The sequence below is a fragment of the Pleurodeles waltl genome, chromosome 6, assembly GCF_031143425.1.
Source record: "Pleurodeles waltl isolate 20211129_DDA chromosome 6, aPleWal1.hap1.20221129, whole genome shotgun sequence".
NCBI classification, from domain to species: domain Eukaryota; kingdom Metazoa; phylum Chordata; class Amphibia; order Caudata; family Salamandridae; genus Pleurodeles; species Pleurodeles waltl.
In genome coordinates, this window is record NC_090445.1 from 1249502512 (window position 1) to 1249528532 (window position 26021).

The window sequence follows — 26021 nt, forward strand, 5'->3', positions numbered from 1 at the left end:
TATTGTCTCCAACGGGGATTAACATCATTATTGCCATTACCACAGTTGACAATGCATTTGCAACAAGCAGTAACTTTATCCATAGTGGTAACCACGTGTGGAGTAGTGCTTACGAATAAGCAGAATTATTATTCTCCCCGTCTGTAATACCATCCGAGGTGATTGCCAAATACTAGTCATGGTTATCCAACAAGTTTCTGTACTGAGAGTTATATTTTTAGAGATGTGGGTCTGGGACATATTTTTATCATAAAAATTGTGCACATCAGATTTTCACAATGGTTCTGATTATTTATTTTATACCAATGTTTATATCAGTAGTTGACTCGATTTTGCTTTGTGAAAATAGTGGAGCTGTTGCAGTAATGGGGAGTGGAGTTATTGTTCCAATATACGTCATTTGCCTATTATTCTGATTTTTCACTTGATTTGATCATTATAAAAAATATCAGCTAGCTTTAATGTTTCTTCCTGCTGGATTAAAATCGCTTTAGCCTTACAGGTCTTATGTTCTTGTAGACATGTGTACTGCCTGTATTCCACCTTGTGAGAAGGTGTATGTTAGTTGGACTACCTACACAAAAGGCTGTGCATTTTTAAAATAAATTATGATTAATTGCACAACTCCAGAGGAAGAGTTTAAATGCTGAATTCAAACGAAGAAGATAAATGCTGACCTCAAAATGTGTGGCTCTGTGGTGGTAATGCCACCTCCCACAGTTAGGGTAGCGATGTCTATGGGAGGGCATGGGAAATGGCTGCCACACACTCATCAATACCAAAAACAAGGATGATGGAAGAAATGCTTGAATTAATCTCAGCCACCAGCAATCAGTTGGGCCGCATCCCAGCCCATTGTTTTTCGCCAACCATTCCACCTCAATTTGGACACAGTCATGTGCAATTTAGTCTTGACCCTGCTCCAGTAGGAACAGTCTACCTCAAACTGCCAGACCAGGTCCTCCCTGAACTAGAACGCAAGCAACCCAAACCTGATTAGGGATCATCAAATGGCTATAGCTTGAATATGGAGGCACAGTGAGCAAGTGACCTATGTCTGAGCATACCAATCGCAATTTGGGTGCCAACAGCAACAAAAAGGTGATGGATGGATTGCTTTAATTAATCACAGCCACTGGTAATCATTCAGGGCAGCGTCCCAGTCCATTGTTTTTCGCCCAAAATGCCACCTCAGTTTGGACCCAGCCATGCGCAAATCAGTTTTGACCCTTGAATTAATCTCAGCTACTTTTAATCGCTCCGTTGACGGACTAGATTGTGGTTCCAGTGTTTGCAAGTGACTGAGATTAAATCAATCATTTTATCCATCTCGTTTTAGCCTCTACATTGGCAGATTGTTGACGAAAGGGTGCACCTGCAGAGTAAAACGTGACAGCAGGGTGTCCCGTTTCCTTTTGCATTTAGAGGTAAAGCCCCATAGCCTATTAACTATGCAATACACAATATGACCCAATCAGTATCATATTATAGTAAGACTACGGACTTACAGAATGCATCACTATATCCATTAGAGTTGATCTTGATGCCAGTGCAACCAATGACTAAGTTACAAACAACTATGTCCGGACTCTTGTCCAGCTTCACCTCAATCTTGTCTTGAGTATGGTTCATGGTAAGTTCTTTCAGGTTGCTGACTCTCTGACCTGTAAAGAAAAGAAAGAACATGCCATGAGCAACGTACACAATACTGCCTAATTACAAAGAATAGACGTACAGGGAGTTTGTATAGGACACTACTGCAATGCATCAGTTAATATTAGAATGTAATTTATGACAAATATCAAACCAAATAAAAATACACAGTGCCAAAAAAAGAGTTCTACTTCAGAGAATGGAACTGAAAAACAGAAGAAAAACAGAATAAGACTTGGTTGAGTGGAACGCTTGCAGGCACTTCGCACTTTTATTGTGGATATCCTTCGAAAGCTTACACTGTATTTTCAACTTTGCTCTGTAATGCTAAAAAGACGCTTAACACATATGTATTTTACATGTGGAAGCAGTGCAAAACAATATGTGTCAAGAGACAGAGTAGGCTAAACATACTGATGTTGGACAAAGGTGTTGGCACTGGTTGGAATAAGCACCACAATATATCTGCTGGCTAGGGTCTCTCAATCTCATACTGAGGTTTAGGAATTGTGTCCCAATGTTGTCATGTTACAGGTGTCTGCCTGGCGGTGCCCTTCTGCTTTGTCCACTTCTTTAGATAGAGAAACAGGATTAGACTTCTGCCCCTGCTGATCCATAGAACCATCAGGTTGGTGGATGTTTGTTGCTACACTTGTACTTCCTAAGATCTATGGGTTTTCTCTACAGGAGTTCCTGCTGGAAATAGTCCTTAGGTGTGGAAGGGCACTTTGATATTGAATTTGAGTATGTTCATGGAAGGCAGAAAATACCATTTTACAATTTACTGTAAAACAACCCTAGAGGGGGAGAGGATTAGGATTGTGAGCTCAACAATTAGCAAATCAAACATCTGAGTCATGTCTGTCCGAGGATCTGGCATTGAGAATACCTCTGCAACTACACATCTTCGTTGTTACATTAACAGACTGTGAGGTGGGGGGCAGGCAGCTCTAGGGATGAGAACCCCTTCAGGAAAGCATCTAGATCCTCAGCACAAACGTAACATAATGAAGTACTATTCCATTATGATATGGGAACATGCTCAAAGAATAATGGCTTTGAAGTTTACTTCAGCATAATTCAGTATAAGGCAAGTATGTCTTATGACAAAATATTTTCTACTCCTAGCAAATTGGTACACTTTTACTGTGTACTGAGTGACGTGGCCCTGGGACGTCTGTCATTCTAAAATACAAAAATCTGGATCCCTTTCTCAAGTCCTATGAGTGTCTAACTTTACCCTACTCAGTCTACAGATAATCCTATACTACGGATGCAGGGTGGGTGGATTTGGTCGTCGCTGTCCCTGTTAATTCTATACATCAGGTTTTGCTTAGGAGGGTGTCTTTTACTATGCAGGTTGTACCGCCTGTGGATTCAACTGACCTCGGCATCCTGGTTTTACGGGCAGGAAGGAATTCCCTGTCACAAGTAGTCCTACCGCCATGGTTTTTGTGACAGTGGTACCACTGCAAAAACCATGGCAGTAGGCCGGCTCATTATACTGCTGGCGGTCATGTGTGGACCACCGGGTCGGAGATGCACATCTCCAACCCAGCAGTTCATACCCCCATGGCGGTATGAGTGGAAATGTGGCAGGTTGGCTGCGGCCAACCCGCCACTCTCATAATGTGGCGGTACACACCGCCAGCCTGTTGGCAGTGATACCACCACATTAACCCTGGCGGTCAAAAGACCGCCAGGGTTAAAATGAGGGCCTTAATGTACGTCTTTGGTCATAGGGTGATATTACATCTTTCAAAGTCAGTTGATCAAGTGATGACTTCTTCCTTTAGGTACACTTTCAAGTGGTGATTACTGTTGGTTAGGGTCGAGTTTCACAAAGTATTGATGTAGTGGTCTGTCCCTTCTCTGGTACAGGGGCAAAGTTATGTTTTCTAGTCTTTCATTTTTGTGGTTCCTGAGGTTACTGAAGTCTTCTGGTTGGTGTTAGACCTCCATCTTGTTGATTATGTCTTTGCCCTACCACACAGGAGTATTTCCTGAGTTTGGTCTCACTGGTGAAACCTGTCATTATTGGCAGTTTAGGGCTAAGATTTCCCCATTTGTGGTGTTGTCTGTTGCTGACTCCAGTACTGCTCTTGTGGTAGCGCTCATCCATTTGAGTGGGGCTAGGGTCACTCCCTTGATTACTGGTTGCTTCATAACACCAATTTACTTTTACTGATCCACCAAACTGTGATGGTTGTTGAATGTTGTCTTGGTACTAAAAAATGTGGTCCACTTCCATTTGGAGGAGGAAGGAGTAGAGGTGCCAAAACCACAGGGATGTAAAAAACAAAAAACACAAAGACTACTAAACTGAATCAAGGCTTCATAGGTTCCATGGAGAAACAGAATGTCATATGAACTCATGGATACAACAAGGAAGAGAAGACGAGGTATAATGAGGATTATCCTATGTAATCCAAACTTCACCATCTTGAACTCTGATTTCAGAATTAGCAATTAGCTCTTTCTCTTTCAAATCAGTATGGCAAAATGCTGTTTTTCTCAGTTCACTCACTGTTACGCGCTCTCCCTGGAATGGTGTAGAGTTGAGCTACTTACAGAGAAGTGGTATAAGGTGTAATGGCAAAAAGTAGTGTAGATTGGAGTGTTGTACAGTACAGTGTGGAGTGTCATAAAGTGAAGTGGTATAGACAGGAGTGGTGTATTATGGGGTGGGGTAGAGTGTAAAACGTATGCAGTGGAGTGGCGTACATTGCAATGAGGTAGAGTGGAATACTATACAGAAGGGGAGCAAAGATTGAAGTTGCATACTGTGTAATAGAGTGGAGTGTTGTACAGTGGAATAGTGTAGAGTAGAGTGTTGTAGAGTAGAATAACAAAGTGAAATAGCATGAAGTAGAAGAGTGTGGTGTGGCATAGAGTGGGGTGGTGTACAGTAAAAAAACATGGTTGAGGGGTGTCCAATTGACTAGAGTAGAATGAAGTGGCGTAGAGTGGAGTGGTGTACACTTGAGTGGCACAGAGTGGAGCAGCATATAGTGGAGTCGCATACAAAGGAATAGCGTAGAGTGAAGTGGTGTATAACAGAATGGCGTAGACGGGAATAAAATAGTGGAGTAGGGTAAAGTGCAGTGGGTTACAGTGAAGTGGCGCAGACTGGAGGGGTGTATACTGGAATGGGGTTAAGTGTAATAGCATACAGTGGAGTGGTGTACAGTGTAATGACATCCAATGGATTATCCTAGAATGGAGTGAGGTAGACTGGAGTGGCATACAGTGGTGTGGTGTAGAGTGGAGTAGCATACAGTGGAGCGGCTCACTGTGAAGTAGCATAGAGTGGAGCAGCATACAGTGGAATGGCATAGAGTGGAATGGCATGCAGTGGAGTAGCCTATAGTGGAGTGGTATACAGTGGAGTGGTGTATACTTAAGAGGTGCAGAATGGAGTTTCATACAGTATAATAGCAGTGAGTGGACCGTCAGAGTGGGTCATCCGCCCCCCTTCCCCAGGCAATTTCAGCCCCAGGCACCCCGTTACCTGGGGCATGCCCCTGCATATAATTCAATATTTGTTCCGGGTAGGTGGCAGTCCACGAGGCTGCGGGGGGGGGGAAGATTGCCCCCTGCATTCATTCTTTTTTTTTGCCCCAGGAAGATGTCAGTCCCCAGGGTTGGAGAGGTGGAGGGCCCTCGCATTTAATTATAACAACCCTGGGAAAGTGGTGGTCCCTAGGGCACGTGGCAACCTGCTTGACTGTCAAGTCTGGGCAAGACAGGGGGAGGCCTGACAGGGAGTCCAACACATGAGTAGTGACATCATGGCCAGCCAGATCATGCAATCTGGTATCTTCATAAGCAGATGTTGCTATGACCTTGACTTTATTCCTGTTTGTGAGCAGGCCCAGAACTGACACCATAAAATAAAAGTCTTCCCCGGGGAGATGGTCATCCCCGGGCACGGGGGGGGGGTCCGCAGTTCCATCCCTATTTCAATTAAAGCCTTTTGCTTCGGGAGGTGGTAGACCCCAGAGCATAAATAAGCCCAAGAGGGGGGCCTGTGTGCCTCCCTCCTTATTTTTGACATGCCCCTGGGACTTGGCCCACCCAGGGCTTTATAAAAACTAGCACGGGAGACCATGTATGTTTTCTTTTACATTTTTGCCACAGATGGTGAATTCGCTGCAAAAATTAAAAAACAAAAATGTTGTTTGTCCAGAGGGGTGGGTGCTGTCGGGGACCCCAGCACCAAAGCTAAGGGATCAGGGTGTCCCTTCCCTGGCGCCTTTTCTTTTTTTAAACTTTTTTTTCTGGGACTCCAGCCGAGTCCCAGGTTGGCTGCCAACACTTCCTAGTTGAACCAATCAGAGCTCTGCACATCCCTACACAAGTTTGTTATGATTCGCGAAGTTGGTGCGGCCACAGATACACAAATTTGGATTTCCTTAAATTTCTCTACAACTACTGAACGGATTTACACCAAATAACAAAAAAGCATCATCTGTGTACTGAAAGCAACGTTCTGCCAGATTTGGTATAATTCTGTCCAGTGGGTCGGGCTGTAGTCATGTTCAAAACTCCTATGAGAATTAACATGGGAAATGCACATTCCTGAACCACCCCTTCTTCTTGACCCCGGCTTGACAGAACACCCTGAAACATTCTGTGCGCAACAAGAATCACCAGCACACGTTTTCTGGAAAATTTCATAACGATTCATCAAACGGTGTCAAAGATGTAGGCAAGTCAAAAATTGATTTTTCTATGGAAACATGGTCCTAACTATCGCTACCTACTGGGGACACCCAAGAGGTAATTTTATATATATATATATATATAGCCTGGAAATTAGCCCGGAGAAGGAGGAGATTAGTGTTTTTATGACAGAAATGGAAGTGAGATTGACTAAATATGAGGATGAAATTAAATTAAGGAAAAAGCGAAAATTTCTGAGGGATAAGATGGATTACGCTATGGGAAGGGTTCTCACTTTTGGAAGGAGATTTGATTTGGCAAGACAGGAATTTCGTCGTGATGAGTCGTTACAACAACAGGAGCTGTTTTCGGGGGGGGTCAAGTTCGGATAACTTGTCAGATGTGGATGAACGATCGGGCCCAGGTGGTTGCCTAGGAGTACCATTAACAACAGCTGAGGAATATAGTTTTTTTACAATTAAACCAACGACCTCGGAGAAAGCCTCCAGGAGGAAGAGGAAGCGAAAACGGAAAAGGAGGAGGAGAGGGAGGTGGTGTGGGAGGAGACTATGGTCAACAGGGAAGGTTTTTGCGACAAACTCGGAAGAAAAAGTAGTAAGTGTGAATAAGATGACAGTGGTGAACATTTCTTCCCATGTTTTAACTGAGGATGAACTTTCTGTTTTGGAAATGGGTCTTTCATTCTGTCCTATGGAGGAATTTGATTATGTCAGAGCACAATAGATGTCTTTCAGTTTGTAAGGAAGTTAAAATTGTTAAAGCTATTTACGCAACAGAAAGAGAAATCGAAAGGGCAGGAGTATCAGAATGGGAATCTTGAGGGTTTGGCTGCCTTGAGGGAATTAGAAATTGGAGAGAAAATGTGGGAGACTGAGAAGGATTTATTAGATGAATTAGGATTGGACTGTGACAATTTAAGTGGGAGTGGTTTCAAACCTAAGTCGAGATGTAATCCAACTACTCCACATGATAACATTGATGCCTTCCACGAGGCAGTAGGATTTGATTTATTGCAATTATGGAAAAACAGAGTGAAATGTTGGGCTAATAATCTGACAATGGGTCAAAGACAGGCGCTTGAAAATTTGAGAAAGGCGACATCCTTTGTCATCAAGCCCGCAGACAAGGGGGGTAATGTGGTACTGTGGGATGTGGGCAGATATGAACAGGAGGCAAGGAGACAGTTGGAACTTTCTGGGTGCTATGAGGCATCAACGGTAATGGCATATAGGGCTTCTATTGAGACATATTATTCTATGCTTCTTGATTGGTATGATCGAGGTCTAGTAAACAAAGATGAATATGATTTTTTAATGGTGAAAAAACCAATAGCACCATGTTTTTATATGCTGCCCAAAATTCATAAAGACAGGGAAAACCCACCAGGAAGACCAATAGTATCGGCAAAGGGAAGCCTCCTGGGAAATACATCTATTTACCTGGATCATTTTTTATGTCCTTATGTCTTGAATCTGGCTTCGTACTGTAGGGACAGTATGGATTTTATTTCTAAGATTAAGGATATCCCTTGGAAACAGAGTTACATTATGGCGACCATAGATGTGGTATCTTTGTATACCAGTATCAATCATGATTTAGGGATCAAGGCTTGTGAATACTTTTTTAGGGATAAACCTTTAAAGTTGTATGCACACACAAAGATGTTATCTGTAATGTTAAGATTCTGTTTGGAAAATAACTTTTTTTTGTATAATGAGAAATGGTTCAGGCAGGTTACAGGAACTGCGATGGGAAGCTGTTTTGCTCCAAGTTTTGCATGTCTATTTATGGGCTGGTGGGAAACCCAATATGTGATGACAGAAGAGAATGACAGGTGGATGCAATACTTGATTTTTTGGACAAGGTTCATAGATGATATTTTTATAATATGGGATGGCCCGGAGGATATTCTATTGGAGTTTGTGGAAGGTCTTCAAAGGAATGAGTTTTAATCTGAAATTTACATACAAAATTGATAGGAGGATGATGGAGTTTTTGGATGTTCTAATCACAATAGAGGGTGATACAGTGCAGACAAGTCTATATAGAAAGAGTACAGCTGGCAATAGCATTTTACATGCTAGGAGTGCCCATCCCGCTAGATTGAAATGGAGCATACCCTATGGGGAACTGTTAAGGGCAAGAAGGAATTGTAGTACTAATGTGGGCTTTGAAAAGGAAAAGAGAAACATGATTGCCAGATTTAGAGCTAGAGACTTTCCTGGAAGTATTATTAAGGATGCTTGCAATAAAGTAGCGAAGGTTAATCGGGAAAGCATTCTCTTTCCAAAAAAACAAGTGAGTGATGTAAGGGTGATAAGATGTATTACTACCTTTAATGCCGGGTCTAAGGCAATGGTGGATATTTTGAAGCAATATTGGCATTTAATCAAGACGGATAGAATCATAGGTTCACTAGTTGGTCCCTATCCGAGAATAACATATAGGAAGAGTAGATCTTTGCGGGATATTCTTGTGCATAGTTATATGAATAAAAACAGGAATGAGCAGATGGGATTCATGAAGCAGGCAGGCTTCTACAAATGTATGAGATGTAAGGCATGTAAGTTTAGTAAGAATTGCAAAACATATATGTTGCCCACAGGGGAGGAAAGAAAAATTAATAAGTTTATTAATTGTAACTCTGATTTTACTGTATATGTTATTAAATGTCCGTGCAACCTCTATTATGTGGGTAGTACAATTTTCCCTGTTAAGAAACGGATATTGGAACATTGGAGGGCGATCAAGAACAATGATGTTAATTACCCCATAGCTCGACATTGTAAGAAAGCTCATGAGGGGAGTGTTGATGGTATGTTATTTTTTGGGATTGACAGGGTGATATCATCCCCACGAGCAGGAGACAGAGAACGGACCTTGAGAAAGATGGAATCGGAGTACATTATTAGACTTAATAGCAGAGCCCCGTGGGGGTTGAACCAGGATGAAGAACTGTATGTACATGTGGGTTAATGGAATTGTTAGAACTTTTTCACTCTTTTCAATGTTTAGGCGCTGTTTTGATTTGACTAGCTGATACCTTCACCCCGGATTATGAAATGAATTAGCAAAATTATTTAGTCTGAGAGGGTATGAACAGTTATCAAATTTGGGTAATATTAATAAAATTTGGGTGAGGAAAGATCTTTTAGTGGTGATAAGAATATAAAATCCTTTATATGAGATATCGTAATGATGAGATACTTATCTAATTAATTGTTTAGTAAAAATGTGAAAAATAATTGTAAGACTGATAACCCCCTTTTTTGTATAATGATTTTTTGAAAAGTGATGTGAAAATGAATTAGTTTTGAAGGGAATCTCTAAACTAATAGAGTTTTGTGAGTAATACTTTTTCTAAAACATAGGACTGTTGAATTGTAGTACCCTTAGTATTTTTTCTTTGTCTATTAGCAAACAGGATATGAATGAGAAGGGGGAGGGGGTGCAGTTGGTTTATTCACTTTTTGAATGAAGGTGGGCTATGAAGAAGATCGTTGAGGTTGAAACGCGTTGCCCGTAGCCTTGTTTGTTACCTCGGTTTCGTGATTTTGGTTTGAAATAAAATCACGAGCGTGCAGCAGTACAGAGTGCCAGTGTTCTCCCTTGACTGTAAATTGGGAGAAAATCCTTTGAATATATATATATATATATATATATATATATATATATATATATATATATGTATATATTTAATACTCACCTGTAAAACCTTTTACAACAAAATTTTTAATTGCATGCTTGGTAAAGGCATATTTGATGTAAAGGCATGCGTGGTAATGTTGCATGTGCGGTTAAGCCTGAGTGGCTTAATGAAAAGGCATGTGCGTTGTAAAGGTTTTACAGGTAAGTATTAAGTATATTAATATTTTATATATATATATATATATATACGTAGCCTTGCTCTTGCGTTGGAGGGGAAACATTTTCCTGTAAACAAGATTTAATCAATACAGAGCAGCACGTTGGGGTCACGGCTTTTCCTTGCACAAAAGGATTTGGTTTTGATATATTTGGAGTTTCTGGAACCCAGCAGGGACCGCTGCATCAAAGGTTTCATAATCCAGATTACATGTGGCAATATATATATATATATATATATATATATATATATATATATATATATATATACTTACATCTATACATCTAAAGAAAAGCACAGACACAAATGAGCAGGGTGCACGTGGAAAGATTTATTAACATGAGGAATTATCTATACATCTTGGATAGTATGAGACAGTAACTACAATATTAGTTTTCTTTCATTTAGTACTTGGTTTTCTGAGTAGTCTAACATTTTAGTTTGCTTAAATTTCCTTTCTATTGCTCTGAAAATTTTGGTTTGTTTTCAAAAGTTTATTTTTATTTTTAATCTAACGCTGTTTATGTTTTATTTAGGTATCATCACATCTTGAACCGGCATGCGTAAAAGGTTGGACTGGATACACAGGTAGATCAATACGGTAAGGTGTAACACTAACATTTGCCACTTGGGTCTAGTATTTACAATCACCGGACGTTAACTATACTAGGGTTACTTGCTGGGCCTTAATTATGACATTTAACCTCAGCCCACACTGGTGAGCTGAGCTCTCTTCTCTTTGTGTTTCCACCAATTTCATCTGTTCATAAATACATGTTTTGTAGTATGCATATGGAAGCTATTGGCATAATAGGTTTAGAATCCCTTCATTCAATGAGTGGCTTATAGCAGCTGAGTGAGGGGTGGTGTATTTGACATAGTCCAAAATGGCACTTGTATTCATGAGCCCGAAATGATTAGAAGGCTAGACTGGATACACAGGTGAATAGATACTGTAATATGTAAAAAAAATTCTGGTAATTCTTCTCTGACATTTATGCTCACTCTTTGGTAAGGACTATTAGGTACTGAATGATATTTTATCAAATCAGGTGATTCTTATATACAATGTTTTGTACAGATATTTATGAATACAGCTTGATTTATTTAGTGTACCAACAGTCAAACATTGTTTTTTTCACTATTGAACATTATTGCAGTAACATGCTGGATTTTTGATGATACTCTTTTCTGTAATTTTCTGCAATTCTACCTATATCGCAAGTCTTTTTTCACTGTTTTCTGTTATGCGCTTTAAAAATGGCTGCCTTAACTATGAACATCAACGGTTAACTAGGCTACGTCTGAAACGCGCTGGTGAAGCCACAATAATAAATCTTGCCACATGCACCCTGCACATTGGTGTCTGTGCTTTTCGTTAGATGTAAGGATTTTTGCATAGATTATTGGGCCGACAGCATCCCGTGTGGACTGCCACGCACAGTGTCTCCCACTGCAGCTGGAAATGTTTAGTGCTGGATAAATATGGAAAATGTCACTTACCCAGTGTACGTCTGTTCGTGGCATGAGAGGCTGCAGATTCACATCTAGTGTTGGGCTCGGAGTGTTACAAGTTGTTTTTCTTCGAAGAAGTCTTTTCGAGTCACAAGATCGAGGGACTCCTCCCCTTTCGACTCCATTGCGCATGGGCGTCGGCCCCATCTTAGATTGTTTTCCCCGCAGAGGGTGAGGTAGGAGTTGTGTATATAGTAATAGTGCTTATGCAATGGAGTAAATATGTATGTACATAATGTGGTTAAAAAGGGATATAGTTACAAATTTACAAATGTTCAGGACCAAGTTTTTCTCAACTTAAAAACGGCTACAGGCTCCCGGGGAGGTGGGAGGGCGCATGTGAATCTGCAGCATCTCATGCCACGAACAGATGTACACTGGGTAAGTGACATTTTCCGTTCGTTGGCATGTGTAGCAGATACACATGCTGTGCATAGACTAGTAAGCAGTTATCTCCCCAAAAGCGGTGGTTCAGCCTGTAGGAGTTGAAGTTGTTTGAAATAAAGTCCGTAATACTGCTTGTCCTACTGTGGCTTGTTGTGTTGTTAACACATCCACGCAGTAATGCTTGGTAAATGTATGAGGCGTAGACCATGTGGCTGCCTTACAGATTTCAGTCATTGGTATGTTTCCTAGAAAGGCCATGGTAGCACCTTTCTTTCTAGTTGAGTGTGCCTTTGGTGTAATAGGCAGTTCTCTTTTTGCTTTTATATAACAGGTTTGAATACATTTAACTATCCATCTGGCAATGCCTTGTTTGGATATTGGATTCCCTGTATGAGGTTTTGGAAAGCAACAAACAATTGTTTTGTTTTGCAAATTTGTTTTGTTCTATCAATGTAGTACATTAGTGCCCTTTTGATGTCTAATGTATGTAATGCTCTCTCAGCTACAGAATCAGGTTCTGAAAAGAACACTGGGAGTTCCACTGTTTGATTTAAGTGGAACGGTGATATGACCTTAGGTAAGAATTTAGGATTTGTTCGTAGAACTACTTTATGCTTGTGTATTTGAATAAAGGGTTCTTGTATGGTAAAGGCTTGTATTTCACTTACTCTTCTGAGAGTTGTGATAGCTATTAGAAATGCTACTTTCCATGTTAAGTATTGTATCTCGCATGAGTGCATGGGTTCAAAAGGTGGACCTATGAGTCGAGTTAATACAATGTTGAGGTTCCACGCAGGAACTGGTGGTGTTCTTGGTGGGATAATTATTTTCAGACCCTCCATAAATGCTTTTATGACTGGGACTCTGAGTAATGAAGTTGAGTGCGTAATTTGCAGATAAGCTGAAATTGCAGTGAGATGTATTTTAATGGATGAAAAAGCTAACTTTGAGTTTTGTAAGTGTAGTAGGTAGCTTAAGATGTTTTTAGAAGATGCGTGTAATGGTTAATTTGATTATTATGGCAGTAATAAACAAATCTTTTCCACTTATTTGCGTAGCAATGTCTTGTGGTTGGTTTTCTAGCTTGTTTTATGACCTCCATACATTCTTGTGTAAGGTCTAGGTGTCCGAATTCTAAGATTTCAGGAGCCAAATTGCTAGATTCAGCGATGCTGGATTCGGGTGTCTGATCTGTTGTTTGTGTTGAGTTAACAGATCTGGTCTGTTTGGCAGTTTGATATGAGGCACTACTGAGAGGTCTAGTAGTGTTGTTTACCAAGGTTGTTGTGCCCAAGTTGGTGCTATTAGTATGAGTTTGAGTTTGTTTTGACTCAATTTGTTTACTAGATATGGAAGGAGTGGAAGAGGGGGAAAAGCATATGCAAATATCCCTGACCAACTCATCCATAACGCATTGCCTTGAGAGTGAGCCTGTGGGTACCTGGATGCGAAGTTTTGGCATTTCGCGTTTTCTTTTTTTGCAAATAGATATATTTGCGGTGTTCCCCATCTTTGGAAGTAAGTCTTTAGTATTTGGGGATGAATTTCCCATTTGTGGATCTGTTGGTGATCCCGAGAGAGATTGTCGGCTAACTGGTTTTGAATTCCTGGTATGAACTGCGCTATTAGGCGAATGTGGTTGTGAATTGCCCAATGCCATATTTTTTGTGCTAAGAGACACAACTGTGTCGAGTGTGTCCCTCCCTGTCTGTTCAGATAATACATTGTTGTCATGTTGTCTGTTTTGACAAGTTTGTGTTTGTGGGTTATTATAGGTTGAAATGCTTTCAACGCTAGAAATACTGCTAGTAGTTCTAAGTGATTTATATGAAGCTGTCTCTGCTGAGTGTCCCATTGTCCTTGGATGCTGTGCTGGTTGAGGTGTGCTCCCCACCCTATAATGGAAGCGTCCGTTGTGATTACGTATTGAGGCACTGGGTCTTGAAAAGGCCGCCCTCTGTTTAAGTTTATAGTGTTCCACCATTGAAGCGAGGTGTATGTTAGGCGGTCTATCAATACTAGATCTTGAAGTTGACCCTGTGCTTGTGACCATTGTGATGCTAGGCACTGTTGTAAGGGCCGCATGTGTAATCTTGCGTTTGGGACAATGGCTATGCATGAAGACATCATGCCTAGTAGCTTCATCACTAATTTTACCTGGTACTTTTGTTTTGGGTGCATGGCTTGTATTACGTTTTGGAATGCCTGTACCCTTTGTGGACTTGGAGTGGCAATCCCTTTTGTTGTGTTGATTGTTGCTCCTAAGTACTGTTGTATTTGACACGGCTGTAGGTGTGATTTGTTGAGTGAGAAACCTAGCTTGTGAAGGGTTTCTATGACATACTTTGTGTTTTGCAAACATCGTTCTTGCGTATTGGTTTTGATTAACCAATCGTCTAGGTACGGGAACACATGTATCTGCTGCCTTCTGATATGGGCTGCGACTACGGCCAGGCATTTTGTAAAAACTCTTGGCGCTGTTGTTATTCCGAATGGCAACACTTTGAACTGGTAATGTACCCCTTGGATTACAAACCTTAAGTACTTTCTGTGGGAAGGATGTATAGGTATATGGAAATACGCATCCTTGAGGTCTAGTGTTGTCATGTAGTCTTGTTGTTTGAGCAATGGGATCACGTCTTGCAGTGTCACCATGTGAAAGTGATCTGATATGATGTAGATGTTTAATGTTCTGAGATCTAGGATAGGTCTTAGAGTTTTGTCTTTTTTGGGTATGAGAAAGTACAGGGAGTAAACTCCTGTTCCTTTCTGATGAATTGGTACTAGCTCTATTGCATCTTTCTGCAACAACGCTTGGACCTCCACTTGTAAAAGATCCATGTGTTGTTTGGACATGTTGTGTGTTTTCGGTGGGACATTTGGAGGGAATTGTAGAAATTCTATGCCATAACCATGTTGGATAATGGCTAGGACCCACGTGTCTGTTGTTATTTCTTCCCAGTTTTTGTAAAAATTGGTTAGTCTTCCCCCCACTGGTGTTATGTGCTGGGGATTTGTGACGCTGAAGTCACTGTTTATTTTGCAGGGTTTTGGGACTCTGGAACTTCCCTCTATTTTTTGGGAATTGTCCCCCTCTGTACTGTCCCCGAAAACTTCCCCTTTGATATTGACTTTGGTAAGTGGGTCTTGTTTGTGAGGTTGAGGGTTCTGTGCCCTGTCCCCGAAACCCCCCTCTAAACTGTGATTTACGAAATGTGCCTCTGCTCTGTGTGGAGTAGAGTGCACCCATGGCTTTGGCCGTATCTGTGTCCTTTTTAAGTTTTTCGATAGCAGTGTCCACCTCCGGCCCAAACAACTGCTGTCCGTTAAAAGGCATATTCAGCACCGCTTGTTGAATTTCCGGCTTGAATCCTGAGGTGCGTAGCCATGCGTGTCTCCGTATGGTGACTGCTGTATTTACAGTCCTAGCGGCGGTGTCAGCTGCATCCATTGCTGACCGTATCTGATTGTTAGAGATACTCTGGCCTTCTTCCACCACTTGTTGTGCCCTCTTATGGAACTCTTTGGGTAGGTGTTCTATGAAATGTTGCATTTCGTCCCAATGAGCCCTATCATATCTAGCCAGCAAGGCCTGTGAGTTGGCAATGCGCCATTGGTTGGTTGCCTGTGCCGCGACCCTTTTCCCCGCTGCGTCAAACTTGTGACTTTCCTTGTCTGGTGGTGGTGCATCTCCCGAGGTGTGTGAGTTCGCCCTTTTGCGAGCTGCGCCTACTACCACTGAGTCTGGTGTTAATTGCTGCGTGATGTACACAGGGTCTGTTGGTGGTGGTTTGTACTTTTTCTCCACCCTTGGAGTAATAGCCCTGCCTTTCACAGGCTCTTGAAACACTTGTTTTGAGTGTTTCAGCATTCCCGGTAACATAGGGAGACTCTGGTACTGGCTATGTGTGGACGACAGTGTATTAAACAGAAAGACATCTTCTATTGGTTCTGCGTGCAGGGTGACATTGTGAAACGCAGCTGCTCTTGACACCACCTATGTGTAGGCAGTACTGTCCTCAGGTGGTGATGGTCTTGCTGGATAAAAGTCGGGACTGTTATCTGATACAGGCGCATCATAAAGATCCCATGCGTCAGGGTCATCCTGACTCATTCCTGTATGAGTTGGAGACTGCATCATTGGTGGAGTGGCTACCGGTGATGGTTGTGGTGAGCGTTGTGGTGATGGTGGCGGAGTTATTTGTTTTGCCACCTTTGCTTGTGGTTGCTTGTCTTTCTCTTGGAAGGCAAGTTTCCTTTTAATTAGAGGAAGAGTACTGATATTTCCTGTGTCCTTCTGAATGTGGAGCCTCCTTTGAGTGTAATCTGGCTCCCCTGCCTCTAGCTCCTGTCCAAATCTGTGTCCTTGCATCTGTGAGGACAGGCCCTGTTCCTCGGTGTAGGAACTTGGTTTCGGTTCCGAGGCCGGATGTTTCGGTATGGAAACCTTTTTGACCGTCTTTTTCGGCTCCGAAGACACTTTTTTGCCTTTCGGTGTACCGATCTCTCGGTGCCGACTCATTTCGGTGCCGCCCTCTCGGTGTCGAGATTGCTCTGACCCGGTGTCTCGGGGTCGAGTCTGTTCTGTGCCGGTATCTCGACCGGAGTCGGATGACTTCGACACATGCGTGCCCTTTTTCGGTGCCGATGGTCGGTCACCTATTTTTGGGTTAAGCCATGGCCTGTTGCCGTCCCCTGGGCTTTCGTGAATTTTCCGTGAGTTTTGTGCAGTGACGTCTTACGGTTCTCGGCGTCTGTTCGGGATCTACCTCGTCCGAGTCCGAATCCGCGATGGAGAAGGTTTCTTCTTCTTCCAAGTGTTGTTGTCCTGCCGGCGCCGATGCCATTTGTAGTCTTCTTGCTCTTCGGTCTCTTAGCGTTTTCCTCGACCGAAACGCTCGACAGGCCTCATTGGTATCCTCTTTGTGTTCGGGAGACAAACACAAATTACAGATCAGATGCCGATCTGTGTAAGGATACTTGTTGTGACATTCGGGGCAGAAGCAGAATGGAGTCCGTTCCATTAGCCTTGAAGACGCACATGGTCGGGCCGACCAGGCCCCGCCGGGGAATCGAAACCCTGAAGGGCCACCGGAGCTCTTCCAAATTTGGTGTCGATCTGTTGTAACTAACCTGATACAGAACGCAAACAATACCGTCAAATTTAAGATTTAACTAACTTTCCGAACCGAAACACAGAGCGAAGAGGAACACGTCCGAACCCGATGGCGGAAAGAGAACAATCTAAGATGGAGTCGACGCCCATGCGCAAAGGAGTCGAAAGGGGAGGAGTCCCTCGATCTCATGACTCGAAAAGACTTCTTCGAAGAAAAACAACTTGTAACACTCCGAGCCCAACACTAGATGGTGGGATGTGCACAGCATGTGTATCTGCAGCTACACATGCCATCGAACATATATATATATATATATATATGTATACATCCCAACCAGCTGATCTAAAACAGCGATGCACTCAACTGCTGGTGCACGTAGAGGGTTTAGACCACAACCCTTAACATCATAAATCCAAAAAGCACTGCACTCCTGGGAGCTCCGTAAATCAACTTCATTCATTCGGACAGACTCTTATCAGACAAAGCGTTTCGACATCTTGTCTTTTTCAAGTGGTATCGTCTGTTCATTTCTGCCATCACAATATTTATACTGAATTCTGGAATTGGTTGTAACATTTCCTACCCCTGTAAAGCATTCTAACATAATTAGTGTCAGCACGATTCCTTAATTTTTTTTGTAAATCACCCATAATTTCAATTCAATATTAATCACACATAGTACTTCAAGGAATACGTGCATAAATATTATACTCAGCGTTTTTAAAATAGGGTTTCCATTATTGCCAATTTTCAATTAATTTCCTTTGTGGCATTATATCTGTCTAAAATGTGAAATTATTAATTACAGCAACCAGACCCCAATTGCCACTGAAGCAATCCTCAGCGGCAGGGCCTCATCGGCATCCTTGTCATCTTAAAGACACACTCATCGTTATTTGCGGTGAGACTGTCAAAAAAGTTTAGAGTTGCGCCAGGCGTAGTTTGAAGTTAATATTAGTATATCTGTCTTCAAGTGCATCGGGCACACACCGGAGATCAGTATCTCCTCGCTCACTCCAAACTATATCCAAAAGTGCACCCAGCATAGATTTCTTTGCCTTAGGGCCATTTTAAGTATTTCATAAATTCACAAGAATTTAAACAAGTAGACCAGAAAACTGTATTCCTAGAAATTATGTGTAAACTATTTTCTCACAAGCAAATCTGCATATGTAGATTTGCTCATGTCAAAATCTGTTCAGCGTTTACAAGTTCACCTTCACTACAACCACTTTTTCCCAACCCTGGAAGACGTTTTACTTCTTCCCATTTCAGGAGTACGTTTCCAACCTTTCTCAGTATGGGACAAGATTAGAAAAGAGCTGGTGAAAACCCTTGAAACAGGCAAGTTAGTAGATTTGCACAGACTCAAAAGGGCATTCCATCCACAGTACTAGTATGCAGATCTGCTGATAGGCGACAAAATAATGACATTCCTTGTATTCAAGCCCTGTATTAGCCCTTGTATAATCAGCAAGGATATTATCAGAGCTTTTATATACTGAGATTGCTGCCATAATTTGTTGCTTCACTACATGGCACCAACCAGACAAGTACATTTTTTTTTTTACAGGACAGGTCGGTTTATGAAGCAACTGGACATGGACGAGTAGATATTATATTAAATTCCTCACCACTGTATGGATATATACAGATCAAAATAAGATCTGAATAGCGGCCAGCACTTCAAGCAGAAGTGTTGGAAGTCATCTTGGGACTTTGACGCAAATTGGAGGATGATCGGAAATTCTGAGCAAAATTGAACAACAAAAGAAAAATTAGGCTTGGTCTCCCACTCTTGCTTTAAATATAATCAGGGGAGGGGGTGCACGTGGTAGACAGAGCTGCCCTGCTTGTTTTAGACTTACAACAACTACTTACTGAGCCTGGAGCAGTATAGCCTTTTGTCCTGAGCATAGCAATTGTCCTATGCCTACAGAGCCTGAATCTCTATCGGCAGATAACTTTCGAAACACAAATGCATATTTCACCCTTCCAGACTCGCGCTAACATTATTTGACATTACAGTTTTATCCTGGGACCTCCTCACTGTTCTATTAACAAATGTCCCTGCACCTGGGCACCCGAGCGGGTCTGCAAACAGTTTAGTTATGCAAATCTTATTGATCGAGAGCATACTCCAGAAGAACACATGCAGGCCTGAGACACTAGCAGATATATTTCACTGGCTAAATTTCCGAAGAGGAAAAAAATTGAAAAGGTCAGCGTATGCAAAATAATTTCCAAGACAAAAGACGGTACATTACGTACGACTAAGCAGTTGAAACCCACAAATGTGTTTATCCTAATGGAGGGAAATGTACAAATGACATAGAATACTCGATCCAGTTCAGTCAGGTATTTATTCTCTTAATTATTATTATTTTTTTTAAATATATATATATATATATATATATATATATATATATATATATATATATATATATATATATATATATATATATATATATATATATATATATATATATATTTGCGAAAACAATACAACCTATTCCTGGGTGAAAATAGTGATTACAGTAATTATGCAGATCTGCCCTACTAATCCACCCTTGTTCATATTAGCTGCCCGAGCTTACCTCACGCCCTCTTTTGAAGCCAGTCTCCTGGCATGCATGTCAATCAATATAACAATGAAGTGTACCAATATTTAGAGATCAAACGTATCTGGTGACATTATAAAACATAGTTCGGATAAGGAATGTTTTGTTAATGTTATCAGGACACTGGAAGGCAATATGGACCGTATTACGCTTTACTCACTATGCAGTTTTTTTTGTTGAATTTTTTTTTTTGGGGTCAATGATCTTGAAAAAAGTGTTTGTTTCCAGTCTGGGCAATATTCATTGTAAACAGTAAGTGAAACACTGGACTATACTGATTAGCTCTGTTTGGAGAACAGAAGTGAGAAATAATTATGTGGATGAGAAAGTAAAAAAACCCTAATGCTCTTTCGGTTGTTGAAGCAGATTGTTTGCAAGGTGCAACTAATAATGAACACTGGAATTAGATTGATAAGGGCTTGTTTATCTTTCATGAAAGGAATACAGGTTAAACAATGGAGAACACCTCCCTCTCTATCTATCTATCTATCTATCTATCTATCTATCTATCTATATATAGATAGATATAGATATAGATATACACACACACACACACACACACACACACACACACATATATATACATATAGATAGATAGATATATAGATTACCTACTGGCGGCCGCCAGTAGGTAGTTATAATTAGGACCTAGTTTCTACAGAATAGTGTTTGTTTTGCTAATAACGTTGGAACCGTTTGACGAATCATTACAAAAGTTTCAAAACTATTATGTCAGCACATTCAACTGCTGTCTGGAAGGTTTCGGGGTGATTCATCAAGTGGGGGTCCCAAAACACTTCAGCCTGAATTGCTGGAAGGAATTATACTAAATTTGTCAAAATGGCTCTGTATGAAAGCACGCTTTTTGTAATTTGGTGTAAGTCTGTTCAGTAGTTTTGGAGTTATTAAGGAAAAAAGAAAATTGGATATCTAGGGACGCAAATCCTCTTCGGATCCACAAGCCAAAAGCAAGGCCAGACTAGCCAGACGCATCAGCAAGAAAAGTTATAGTCGCCATTGTCTCACTGTGGGTGGAATGCTAAATTACATAAGGGCTCGGAATAGAGATATCCTGACTCCTTAGGACTGAAGGAGGGTTCCTCCTGAGGGACCCCTCATGGGCAAGAATTCACCCAAAAACATTTTTGGGGTGATACTCGAGGATCCGCGGATCCACTGTGGCGCTTAGAGCAGCCCCCAGTGTAAATTCACAGTAGATCATCGGATCCAGATACCAATGAAAAAAATACACCCACTGACACGCTCACTCACCAACAGCACATGGGGTTAGGAGCATGTGGGGGGGTTGTGCCAGTGGCCAACACCCACCATACACAGCCAAAGGCTGTGTGGAGTAGGCTACACGCAGGGGGTTGCCCACAAGGCCTGGCTACACGCCAGGCCAGTGGCCAATGCACGCTAAGTTAAAAAAAAAAACATAGATATTCAGAGAAAAAAATTAAGGTTACAGTCTACACCCAGGGGGTTGCCAACAAGGACAGGCTGCACGCCAGGCCCTGTGACCAATGCCCCGCTATGTTAAAAAAAAAAAACATCGAAATTCACAGAAAAAAAATAAAGGTTACAGGGACATTATAGTTTGATTTTACATGCACAAAACCATTTATAAATTCAACAGTTGTAGCTATACTTATCTCAGTATTCTATAACTTGTGCTCTAAGGTAACTATAACTTGAACCCACATCTTCTATGACATCATTTAGAATATAACTCAAATGTTTGTAATAAAATCATTGATTGCAAAACTGCGCATGAAGGGGGCGTGAGCTATAGTTACCTTCTAGCAAGAGCTATAGTGTCTTGAGATAAGTATAATTATAACTGTTGAATTTCTATGGTAGGTGCGTGTAAAATATGAATATAACTAACATCCCACTAATCTTTGTTTTTTTGTGAAAATACATATAACCTACTGGCAGGTGCCAGTAGGTAGTTGTAGTTAAGACCTAGTTTCCATAGGAAAAGTGCTTTTTGTATTGCCAATAACCTTGGTGCCGTTTGACGAATCTTCACTAAATTTTCAAACTAGTACACCACTCACTTCAGCTGCTGTCAGTTTCAGGGTGATCCGTCAAGCAGGGGCCAGGAAATAAGGGGGGAGGGGTGTGTCCCAAAACAGTTTTTCCACATTCAAGTTTCATACTGATTTTTAGACACAACTACAGTCCAAACCGCTGGATGGAATTACACCAAATTTAGTAGAAAGCTAGCTCTTTGTCCAGAGAGTGAGTTTGTTGTGATGTGGTTTAAATCTGTTTGGTAGTTTTTGAGCACTTAAAGAAAAATACATTTTTATATCTGGGTGGAGTCTAAACACAGATCTCATGGTGACTGGCAACCAGCACTTCAACCAGGAAGTGCTGGCAGCCATCTTGGGGCCAATATACATGATAGCACCTTCTAAATGATCTACAGAACTGAAAACAATATATATATATATATATATATATATATATATATATATATATATATATATATATATATATATATATAGCCGTTATAGGACCCAGGGACATGGACCCCACTAAAATGCATTGTAGTGAATGGCAGGTATTGAGTGTCACAAAAAGGAGGAAGAATAAAGGGTGATAACAGATTTAGTTACAATATAAATCATTTGAATCATTTGTTGCTGGTATCATACTAATTTTAGGAATTGTGGTGTGTCCTAAGGTGTTTTTACCCTGTGAAAAAGCCTTCTTCTGAGATTTCATGAATCATGTTTGAGAGAAAACTGTTTTTCCCATACAGACTATGGAAGGTGCACCAGAAGCCAAAATGAGAGCATATTTTTTGTAAATTCACACACACTTTCTCTGGCGTATGAGAATGAAGGTGGACCTCAGTAAAACATGTACTTCCAACAGTAGCAACCTGTCATTGGATTCCCTTGTGTTCTACTCAAACGTTCTAAAGAACAACTAGAGTGCTAACAGACTTACTCATGACAAAAGTATGGCACACCTGAAGCTTTCTTGATTGAATCAAACTGGTAAAACCTAAACATTTAATTTAGAATGGAACAAAATTTTGTCATAGAAATTATTTTTGTCATAGAAATTATGGCAAGTGCTAAAGAAGTTAGGACTTTTTAAGTGAGTTCTCAAATATCATTCTCTTTCATTAGAAAACTCGGACATGTAGACGTGAAGATGTACTTTCAACACCAGCAGCAGTGTGCCAGTTAACACCCTGGTGATCAGCAGCTTTACTACAGTGTTCTAAAGAGCAACTAGAGTGCTAATGCTCTAAATTTATGCTCAAAGGGTGGCACATCTGAACCCCATCTTGATGGAATCGAAGAAGAAAACTGAAAGCAGTTTTTTGTTTAGGACACTGCAGTAAATGAGGAAATTAGGGAGCTTGATAACAAATAAGTCTCCCAAGATGACCACCAGAGAAACAAGAGCCCAAATGTAGCACAACTATCACCCAAATGTGGCACAAGTATAGCCCAAAGGCAGAAGTGTGTAACACACTTATTTTTTTTTGCAGTTCTATATATTGCAGACTTGACCCAAGGGTATTGGAGTGCTTTATGTGAGCACACGTTAAATTACTGTGGGGAGCTGACCTGGTGCGTGGGCGATACTTAAGGTACTTGCACCTTATACCAGGTCCAGGTATCCCCTATTAGTGTGGTGTAGGCAGTGTCTAGAAGCCAGGCTCTCTAAAGGTAGCTGTGGATGAGCAGCCAAGGCTTATCTGGGAGACATGCAAAGCTCATGCAATACCACTGTAGTCACACAGCACTTACACACATGAAAGAAAGCACTCAGTGTTACAATAATAAACTTTCTTTATTTTAGTGACACAATTACCAACAAGTACTAGAGAGGCAACCCTCCAATAGGAGGTAAGTAACACACTAGATATGTACACTCGTAATCAGGTATAGGCATAAAAAGCCAAAGAAAACAGCGCAAAAAGCAATAGGCAATAGGGACCTGAGGGGGAGCGCAATCCACACACTAAAAGAATGGAATATGAATGCAGGTCCCCACCTAGGTAAGTGGAATGTGTAGAGGGGAGCTGGGGGTACTAGGAAACCCCAAAGGTAAGTAACACAGTGCCCCCTATCGACCACGAAGAAAGGAGTAAGTTAAAAGATTTTACCCAAACCACCCAAAAGGAAGGAAAAGAAGAAAATGCAACACCCAGACAAGACTGCAAGAAACCAGCAGTAGATTCCTGAAGAGGAAGACCTGTGGAAGAAGAGGGCCAAGTCCAGAAGTCACAGATGAGTCTGGCGAGGGCAGGAGCACTACCCACCTAGCTGTGATTGCAGGAGTTGGTCGACGGTAGGACGAAGACGGTCAGAAATGCAGCTCTGGACCAGGTGGAGAGTTCCTGGAGGATGCAGTGGATGTCCCACATTGGACAGAAGATTGAAGTTGGTCAGTGGCGTGGAAAAGCCACCAACAATCCTTGGCAAAGGCAGAAGTCGTCGTGAAGCAAAAATGGAGCTGCTGGGGTCCAGAAGGACTCAACCCACGGGGGGAATCCCAGAGGGGAACCTTCAGCAAGGTAGAGAGGCCACAGAAGAAGAGGCAGCCCCCACAGGAGACCCACTTTAAGAAGAACCAGGCATCACAGAGGAGCCCACGTAGCATGACTGGAAAAGGGTCGCACGCCAAAGGAAACGCCGCAGAGGACTATGCATCATAGGAAGGAGTGCTTTGGGCTTGGGCTACACGGACCCTGAAGATCCCATGGTGGAGATGCCAACAGGCCTTGGTAGCTGTAAGAGACCCGGTGCACGGGGTACTGTCCTGCGTGGGAAGGCAAGGGCTCACCTCCACCAAAGTTGGACAGCTGGCAGAGTGGACCAAGAGAACTACTCTGGACCACCACCCATGATAAAGGATCCATGTAGCTCAGTATGAGAAGAGATTCATGCAGCCCGTCGTCGCTGCAGTCTGTGCCTGCAGATTCAGGGGAGTGACTCCTTCACTCAAAGGGAGATTCCTTCTTATTCTCGTGAAGGCTGAAGACGTGGCGCCCTCAGAAGATACACAGCTGGGGAAATGTTGCAGAAGCTGGAAGGAGCCAAGGAAACAACGTTACAAGCAGAGTCTTTATTGTGGATGCAGATTGTCGGTTCCTGGAGGGTCCAGTCGCAGTTCCAGTGGCTAGAAGCTGAAGTAGAGTTTGCAGAGGAGTCCTGCTGGAATCTTGCAAGCCGAATCTGAGGACCCACCCAAGCGAGGGACCCTAAATAGCCCTGAAAGGGGGGTTGGTCACCTATCAGGAGGGGGCTCTGACGTCACCTGCCTGACCTAACCACTCAGATGTTCCCAGAGGAGCCTGCCAACCCTGGATTCAAGATGGCCGATCCCAGGGGATGTCGAGAGGAGCTTTGGGCACCACTCCTGGGGTGGTGATGGACAGAGGAGTAGTCAATCCCCTTTCCATTGTCCAGTTTCATGCCAGAGTGAGCACTCATGGGATACACTGGGGGCCCCCGATGCCCCATATGTGTGCTGTCGGAACCAAAAGTTGCGGTGAGGCAGAGATGAGACTGAGTACTGCGAGCAGCTGGGAACAGGCTGTGAGTGGATATGCCCAGCAGTGAGAGGCAACCTGAGCATGGCTGCGAAGGTATGCGAACAGGGCCTTCGGTCGCGGGCTGGCCGATTGTGGTGAGCCAGCTGCAGCTGGAGAGCCGGCAGCCAGTGGATATCAGAAAGGGCCTTCATGAATCCAGAACCTGAGTGGAAGGAGGCTCAACATTCTTGCATTGCACCCTGTGGAACAGCGCAGGGGAGTTGATGAATGCAGAGACTGCCATCTTTAACATTGTAGTCTGATGAGCTGTCTCCTGTCTTGAGCCAAATGGGGGAGAGCGCACACAGGGACTGATAACCTATGGTAAGGGCAACATCTTCAGCAAAACAAACACACCTGCTCATTTAACCTGCTGCCACTCCCTATATCATATAATGGGACACTGAACAAGAGGCACATGAAGAGGTGCAGTAACACCGCCGTGAATAGCATTACAAGGTTAGGTCAGCATTCACAATATCATCCAGTGACAGTAGGCTGTGAATCTCCCCTCTACACATATGGCTTTACCAAAATTGTGCATCTAAGGTTGTTACCACCAAGCCCTGGTCTGGTGGGTACTGGGCCCTGTGAGGTGATGGAACAAA

At 42.2% G+C, this 26021-nt stretch overlaps 1 protein-coding gene across 1 annotated transcript in view; it reads right to left on the reverse strand.

The window, feature by feature from the left end:
• The window catches only part of AIFM2 (AIF family member 2), a 409481-nt gene that overhangs the window by 163670 nt on the left and 219790 nt on the right, over positions 1-26021 (reverse strand). Inside the window, exon 8 of the mRNA XM_069240557.1 lies at positions 1509-1664. Coding sequence (XP_069096658.1) covers positions 1509-1664 — 156 coding nt within the window. The remainder of the gene's footprint in view (positions 1-1508; positions 1665-26021) is intronic.